This window comes from Danio aesculapii, chromosome 23 (assembly GCF_903798145.1).
Source record: "Danio aesculapii chromosome 23, fDanAes4.1, whole genome shotgun sequence".
Lineage (NCBI taxonomy): Eukaryota > Metazoa > Chordata > Actinopteri > Cypriniformes > Danionidae > Danio > Danio aesculapii.
In genome coordinates this window covers 41,473,444-41,482,562 of record NC_079457.1, presented here as the reverse complement: position 1 = coordinate 41,482,562, position 9,119 = coordinate 41,473,444, and the positions used below count along the sequence as shown (strand labels likewise).

The 9,119-nt window shown below is 37.0% G+C and overlaps 1 protein-coding gene across 1 annotated transcript in view; it reads left to right on the top strand.

The window, feature by feature from the left end:
• Window positions 1–2,074: 2,074 nt before the first annotated feature.
• Window positions 2,075–9,119, top strand: part of b4galt3 (UDP-Gal:betaGlcNAc beta 1,4- galactosyltransferase, polypeptide 3) — a 28,232-nt gene continuing 21,187 nt past the window's right edge. The window contains exons 1-3 of the mRNA XM_056449469.1: window positions 2,075–2,234; window positions 2,358–2,482; window positions 7,657–8,091. Coding sequence (XP_056305444.1) covers window positions 7,827–8,091 — 265 coding nt within the window. The 5' untranslated portion in view covers window positions 2,075–2,234; window positions 2,358–2,482; window positions 7,657–7,826. The remainder of the gene's footprint in view (window positions 2,235–2,357; window positions 2,483–7,656; window positions 8,092–9,119) is intronic.

Here is a 9,119-nt window from a genome sequence, read left to right as displayed (position 1 = left end):
ACAGAAAAATTAAATTACTTATAAATCATTATTCAAACTGTGTGGTTTTATTCAGTTTTCAGACTTTTATTAGTTAATTTTTTTGTTAGTGTAAAGAGAGAGAGTGTGTGTGAGAGATGATTTGCACACAAAAAATTGGACTTTATATCCTACTATACTTAGGTACTAACATATAGGGTTCATATGTATGTATGTATATATATATATATATATATATATATATATATATATATATATATATATATATATATATATATATATATATATATATATATATATATATATATATATATTCATCTCTAGGGTTTACAGAGAATGGTCCGAAAAAGAGAAAATATCCAGTGAACAGCAGTTCTGTGGGCGCAAATGCCTTGTTGATGCCAGAGGTCAAAGGAGAGTGGCTAGACTGGTTTCAGCTGATAGAAAGGCAACAGTAACTCAAATAACCACTTATTACAACCGTCGTATGCAGAAGAGCATCTCTGAATGCAGAACACGACAAATCTTGAGGCAGATGGGCTACAGCAGCAGAAGACCACACCGGGTACCACTCCTGTCAGCTAAGAACAGGAAACTGTGGGGACAATTCACACATCTTCACCAAAATTGGACAATAGAAGATTTCAAAAATGTTGCCTGGTCTGATGAGTCTCGATTTTCGCTGCAACATTCAGATGGTAGGGTCAGAATTTGGTGTCAACAACATGAAAGCACGGATGCATCCTGCCTTGTATCAATGGTTCAGGCTGCTGCTGGTGGTTTAATGGTATGGCGGATATTTTCTTGGCACACTTTGGGCCCATTAGTACCAACTGAGCATTGTGTCAACGCCACAGCCTACCTGATTATTGCTGCTGACCTTATCCCTCCCTTTATGATCAGTGCATCCATCATCTGATGGCTACCTTCAGCAGGATAATGTGCCATGTCATAACTGGCAACATGTCATAACTGGTTTCTTGAACATGACAATGAGTTCGCTGTATTCAAATGGCCTCCACAGTCACCAGATCCTAATCCAATAGAGCACCTTGGGGATGTGGTGGAACAGGATGATTGCATCATGGATGTGCAGCAGACAAATCTGCAGCAACTGCGTGATGCTATCATGTCAATATGGACCAAAATCTCAAAGTAATATTTCCAGTACCTTGTTGAATCTATGCCACGAAGGATTAAGGCAGTTCTGAAGGCAAAAGGGGGTCCAATCCGGTACTAGTAAGGTGTACCTAAGAAAGTGGCTGGTGAGTTTACATATGTATGTAATATATATATATGTATGTATGTATGTATGTATGTATGTATGTATGTATGTATGTATGTATATGTATTTTATTTATTTATTTTCCTGTTTCATTTTATTATTTTATTTATGTTAATACTGTACATAAAATAAAATAAAAAACAAAACTATTTGGTTTTAGTTTTAGGTGAGCTTAAACATTTTTAGTTTGTGTACATATAGACAAAGAGAGAGTTTTATTTTTATTAAACAAAAAATAATACTCACATTTTTTTTATATTTAAAAAAAATCCCAAAAACAGACAGATATGTTGTTTGATACATACATAGCCTACATACAGATAGATAGACAGACAGACAGACAGACAGACAGACAGACAGACAGACAGACAGACAGACAGACAGACAGATAGATAGATAGATAGATAGATAGATAGATAGATAGATAGATAGATAGATAGATAGATAGATAGATAGATAGATAGATAGATAGATAGATAGATAGATAGATAGAAACTGAGTAGAATACAACACACTACTGCATTGTCTGTATGTAATCTCATGTTAGACTGCATTTGTTTTTGACAGACGTCATTATTCAAGAAATAAAATCCCTATCAAAATGCGGATTACGTGTGATTACATTTCGTGTCCTTTTTTCATCAACTTAATTTGCATTTATTGTCATCACAGATCCTCTATCGTATGTCATCTGCCTCCGGTATGTGTGTTTCCTCGCTCCAGTAGGCAGCACTGTGGTTTTTACACAGGTATTGGGGGCTTTTATTGTAACATGATGATCGCTGAGCGTGGCGTGCGCGTCACCGCATCAAACATGTCTGTCCGCGGCTCTGTGCTGCTGCTTTGAGCGTCTGCTGCTCTCTCCTGCGCCAAAGAGGAATGATTATCCACTATCGACTGATTAATATTAAATAAAGGCCTGCGTATCGACTGCAGCTAAATCCTCGTATGAAGACTCGACGTTATCCGGGTGAGTCTGAGCAAACGCTTGACCTGAAGTGTTCAAAAATCCGTCGATTACTTTGCTTGCTTTTGACGTCGCTTCGTGTATGGTTGTTTAATTCATTCTTTCAATGTTTTGGTTATGCAACAGGGTGAGCTGGTGTGCAAATGAATCGGTCCAGAGCTCTCCGTCTCCTCAAGGTGTACGATGTTTTGTGATGGACTGGAGGAGGAGGACAGTGAGCTCAACCCTGTGTTCATGAGCAGTCCAAACAGGTATGAAATATGTAAAAACGAGTCTTATTTTACACACTGCTCTGCATAACTTATTTTAGAAAGCTTTACTCACAATTTTTGTATTCTGAGGGGAATTTTAGTCGTATTTTCTCCAAATCAAATTGAAATGAGCACACCTGTGAATTTGAAAGAATCTCTTGGTTTTAGTTGCTTTCGCCTTCTGTTTGATTGTGCCATGAAAAACGCGAATTATTTAGAAATCTGAAATGTTAGTGCATTATTGCATCAAAATGTTTCAAACTAGAAGGTTTTCTTGCTAACACGGTTTAAATGTGTAATTATTTCATAGGTTTGGCTAGTGCTTTCACTTTCCATCATGTCTTATTTTATTAATTTTAACATTATATAATCTAATATTTTATAGTTTATTAAAAAATAGCCAAATGCTTTAAAGTTTTAGTTCACCATCATTTCGTCCCCAATACCCCTGAGATCTTTCTTTATCTTCAAAACACAAATTAAGATATTTTAGATGAGATCCAAGAGCTCTCTGCCTGTTTGTAGACAGCTGTCCCCAGACATTCAAAGTTCAGAAAAGGAAAAACATATTTTCAAAACGTCCCATGACTTCAGTGGTTTTAATAGTCATACGAAGATCCAAGAACATTTTTATCCTGTTTTGTTCACCAAAAAAAACTACTTTGTTAAAAATGAAACTGCCATTTTCCAGTGGTAAATGTGCACCCTGATCTGATGTTAAAGACAAAGGTGAACAAAGTATTTTTACGTTTTTTTTTTTTTTTTTTTTTTTTTTTTTTTTACACTGATGTGTAGATGGAGCTTTGTATGATTGCAGTTAAACCACTGAATTCACATTGAATGTTTTGACTGTTTATTGTTCAGTTTGTTGTTAAGTGAGTTTCTAAAATTGCTGTCTAAAAAGAGTCAAAGAGCTCTTGGTTTTAATCTAAAATACCTTAATTTCTGTTTTGAAGATGAATAAAGGTCCCAATGATTTGGAATGATATGATGGTGAATAATAACATTATTTTCATTTTTGGTTGAACTAACTTTTTAATGGAATTAAATATAATTCATAACAACAACACAAGCATTTATAAGATATGAATTGACACATTCTGTTATTCAAACTTTTAGGACACGCCCCCCCAATTTTGTCCAATTTCACCCCTCCCTCGTGCCAAATTTATAATGCATGCGCAAACATCATTCACATATTACTTCCTGCGTTTAAAGTGCGCAGAATTAATTACGTTGAAACATAAATATACAGCTTACCTGATTCAGTGTGATGGCTGAGCCTGTTTCTGTGAGGACAACATGCTAATCTCTGGTTGGATTCCTGACACGACTAACCGTAAATCATCTTTCGCTGTCGATAACCATCACCCATATAGCATACTTGCTTTTGATGTACAGTACGCGCATACAGAAAATGCTGCTTCGCAAAGCCAAGTTCGTAGAGCCCTGATGCTGTGGTTAAGTCAAACATTGAGTATGTTTACATGGGCAACATTACTTTATTGCGTTTTTAATATGATTAAGACAATACTCTGATTGAACTAAACAGAAATGGAATTAAGACTTGGAGTATGCATATACTAGTGGCATTATTGAAGTAAACACCGCAATCAAACTATTACCGTCATGTAGGACTTTTCGCTGCATTTTGTGACAAGATCCACACACGCAGTTGTCAGTAAAAGAGCACACACACACACACACACACGCACATCATGAAATGCGGAAGTTCTTTCTTTCCATTCGACATGCAGTATCAATAAAAGCAACACTCTTCCACCAGTCCTTATTCGTGTCAAATACCTCAGTTTGTCACGGGGGCATGAATGAAATGTTCATGAGTGGTAGTTAAACTGCCGAACTGCAGTTAAAATACAGAAATTAAAGATGAAACACCCGAAATTACATGAGACTATGCAGATGTGAATAGCCTGGTGACGCAACATTCAAAAAGCACTTCACGTAATTATATTATTGTCTTATTCAGATTAAGGCAAATAACTATTACTGATGTCCATGTAAACATAGTCAGTAGTCGTTGCCTTGGAATTATAGGGTTCCATCTGACATTTTGTCAAAATGGAGTTATTGACATATTCTTATTAATTGACAACTTATTTACATTTATGGGATGTTTTTTTTTTTTCATTATTTTTTTACATTTTAAGACTTTTTATTTAAAAAACAAATGTTACACACATACTGTTTGCTATTGAATGCAAAAACTTTGAAGCTCAATATCTCAAAATCATTCAGAACGCAGATAGAACCTTATAATTCCAAGGTGACGTAGTGTCTTCAAAGTAAGCGAAAGATCCAGATGGGCATCCTGCTGATTTGATTCAGAAGGGCACTTTTTTTTGTCAGATGGCTTACCGGTTTGACTTTTATTCATTCACCGTCATTAGTTTTAAAAAGCACCCGGTCCATTTTATTTGTATATATTTTACTGGAATGCAATAACTCTACAAGTGTCTGATAGTTAGCTGTGGAGCTAACGTTAATCATATTAATCCCTCTAGTGAACGCATAAAAATCGTCATCATAATTTACTTGAGTGCACACCTCAATGTCTCGCGTCCCCCTTAATAGGTGCGCCCCACAGTTTGAAAACACCTGATGTAGGGTAGGTATCAAACAAGCCTGAAGCACTCAATTAGTTTGATCAGGTGTGTTTAATTAGGGTTGGAACTAAACTGTGCAGAGCTGCGGCCCTCCAGGAGCTGAGTTTGACACCTGTGATCTAAGCTGCATCACTGAATCAAATGTGTTAATCAAAAATGGATTTATTCAGGAGCGAGCTGTCTGGAGCATTGGTAAAAAAAGAGAGGAAATATTATGTTTGATATAAAACACTCATTTATAGGCAAGGCAAGTTTATTTATATAGCACATTTCATACGCAATTAAAAGTGCTTTACATAAACAAGAGTAAACAAAGACAAGCATAAGAAAAAAAACAAACAAACAATAAATTGATTAAAAACAGATTAAAATGTGTTAAAGCAGGTTATAAAAGAATTAAAAAAAAAAAACGAAAAGAAAGACAATAGTGCGAACTGTCGGACGTAGCACAGTGCTCATTCAGTAAAGGCACAGCTAAACAGATGTGTTTTCAGTCTTGATTTGAATGTGCCTAATGTTGGAGCACATCTGATCATTTCTGGAAGCTGATTCCAGCAGCGAGGGGCGTAGTAGCTGAAAGACGATTCACCCTGCTTTGACTGAACTCTTGGAATTTCTAGTTTATTTAATCCTAAAGATCTGAGTGATTTATTAGATTTGTATTCAATGAGCATATCTGTAATGTATTGAGGTCCTAGGCCATTTAGTGATTTATAGACAAGTAATACTTTAAAATCTATTCTCCCTATAACTGGGAGCCAGTGTAAAGACCTGAGGACAGGTGTGATGTGCTCTGATTTTCTGGTTCTGGTCAGAATACTGGCTGCAGCATTCTGGATGAGCTGCAACTGTCTGACTGTCTTTTTGGGAAGGCCAATGAGGAGGCTGTTACAGTAATCCACCCTGCTGCTGATAAAAGCATGAACAAGTTTCTCACTGGAAACAAAGCATCTCATTCTTGCAATGTTTTTGAGATGATAGTATGCTGATTTACTAACTGCTTTGACATGACTACTGAAACTCAGATCTGACTCCAGAGTCACACCAAGATTCTTGACCTTATTTTTTGTTGTTTGACCCTTAGAGCCAAGGTACACATTCACCTTGAGAACCTCATCTCTGTTCCCAAATGCAATGACTTCAGTTTTCTTTGTTTAACTGAAGAAAGTTTTGGCACATCCAATTGTTAATTTCATCAATGCATTGGCAGAGGCTGTCAATGAGGCTGTAGTCATTAGGCAGTAAGGCTAGGTAGATCTGAGTGTCATCAGCATAGCTGTGGTAGGAAATTTGGTTCTTTCTTATTATTTGGCTCAGAGGAAGCATATAAAGGTTGAACAGCAGAGGTGCCAGAAACAAGCCTTGTCATGGGTGTCCACCTTGACCTATGGTCATAGTAACCTCTCCCTTCAAGGTAAGATCTGAACCATTTGAGGATCGTGCCAGACAGTCCAACCCAGTTTTTCAGCCTATTTATAGCTTTATAATTTATAGCTTCTAGATTGTTGAAATATTGCATAATGACTGAAATTGCGAAATGGCTTTAAACAATAACTGAATGCACTACAGAATGTTACGTTTACACATCACTGCACAAATTGAATGTAAAAGCATCAGATACTTTTACAGCATAATACTCACTACTCGCTACTTTTGAGTACTTTTAAAAGGGCTAGTTATTACTCATACTTTGAGTAATATTCACAACAGATACTTTTACTCGCATTGCATTACATTTTTGGGCAAGTAATAGTACTTTTACTTGAGTATGATGTTTTTTTTTAGTACTCTGAATTTCACCACTGAATCAATAACACATTTGTGGTTTTGACTCAAATTTTTTATAGTACACATTTGCTTATGTCAGCTCACATAATTAAAACAACAACTATTGTAAAAATCGTTTCATTTTGCGAGTTGACATTGCTACTTTTATGAAAATAACAACATTTCTTAAGATGTTTTTAAAAATTAGATCATAGGTCTCAAACTGGATTCCTGGAAGGCCGCAGCTCTGCACATTTGTTCTCCAACCCTAATCAAACACAGCTGATCCAACTAATTAAGGTGTTCAAGATTACTAGAGACAATTAAGCAGGTGTAAGTTGGATGTGGTTGGTGCTGAAATCTGCAGAGCTGTGGCCCTCCAGGAATAGAGTGTGAGACAACTGATTTAGATTGTCAACCTTGTGAACTTACTGAATAATGGACTTTTTATTTCCATTCTAAAATATTACAAGCCACATTTTCGAAAATAGTCATTTGTCGTGTTTTTTTCATGCAAATATTCAAGCATAACTGTTGTCTAAACTCGTAAAGTCACATGTATATTTATAGAAATGACAAAGTGTGCAAATTATTTTTCAAAGGTGCTTTGTAACAGAAATGACCCCCTACACACACAAAAAAAGTGTGTGCTCTTTTGCTGATTTCATCTGAGCTCTGGCATTGATCCCGGGCTTGCTGGCGCTTTAAAGTTCTCCTTTGTAGTTAGATGTGATGGATCTGTCACTATTGATTTTTGTGTTTCCTCTGTTTTTTTTCCAGCGACTCCCACTCATGCCATAGATGTCTTTCCATTCTCTTAGCTCACTGAGCTAACTTTATTTCTCCTCGTCACCCCTGTTATCCTTCCACTCTCTCATGCCTGTGGCTCTGCCCTCACTCCATCTCTCTTCTTTCGCCTCCCCCTTTGACTGTCCCATCCTGCGGATGTCATGATGGTTTGCTGCGGTCGAGCGCTGGACTCCCCCTGCACTCTGGCTCTGTTGGTGGGCTTCCAGTTCGCGTTCGTCCTCTACTTCTCATTGGGAGGCTTCCGTGGCCTGGTGTCTGTTTTGGTTCACTCCACGGAGCCTGAGATCGACTACTCTCGGCCTCATGACGTTTACACCAACCTTACCTCTCTACTGCTCCACCATCCTGGTCCCAGTGGAGCAGAACAGCAGCTCAGGGACTGTTCACTGCCCTCGCCACTGCTGGGTACATGAAGTATACATCCACACTGTGCGCAATTACATACACTTAAGTACACTAATAACTCACAGTAATCAGCTTATTGAAATAATTAGTAAACCACATTGACAAGACCGTATTATTACAGTAATCGGTTTATTGACCCCACTAATTAACACTTTATTGGGTGGTTCAGCTTAGGACTAGGGGATTTGGCCCAAAATCTTGATTAATTGAACATTTTGAGTCGCTTACGATTGATGAACAATTATTTTATTTATAAAATTTTTTTGCCCTCTTAGTTCACTGACAGTTTTTGTATAGTAAATATGCTCACATATTACAAGTGAAAGATTTTTGATTGAAGGGTGCATTATTTGATTTTAAAATAATAAAAGTAAACACACACTGGGCTCTATTTTAACAATCTAGGTGCAAAGTCTAAAGCCTATGGCGCGAAAGCATTAAGGGTGTGTCCGAATCGACTTTTGATATTTTAAGGATTAAAACATACGGTTTGCGCCTCAGCGCATGGTCTAACAGTGTTGTGCTTATTCTCTCAATGAGTTTTGAGAATAACAGGCATTAAACCAATCAGAGTCTGATCTCACGTTCTCACATAGGAGTCGCGCCATTGCGCATTTGCTATTTACATGGCAGACTTTGCAAGTGGAAAAACTGAATGAAAAGACTGAATGCTTTACTAGCGAGAATACAGTTAAACAGACCATCTGCGCAGGGATAAAGACCTCCTCCATTCGGCCACTTTACTCTTTTTTTATTTTTATTTTACTTTTACTCTACTCCTTTACTTTCGTGGATAAGGACACGGTGTTGTACGCACTGCGCTGAAGATATCCATTAGCCTACATATTTAAATTTGTTTGTTAATTGCAAAGATTTGTCTCAACTATTTGTAAATTCAGTTCTAATTTCCAGCAAACAAATAAATAACAACAAACTGTGGTCAAAAAACTGAGTTATAACAAAACACACGTCCTATTCTTATGCCCCATATGGTGATGCTTGCGTCTCCAAAACCCAACAGATGGACA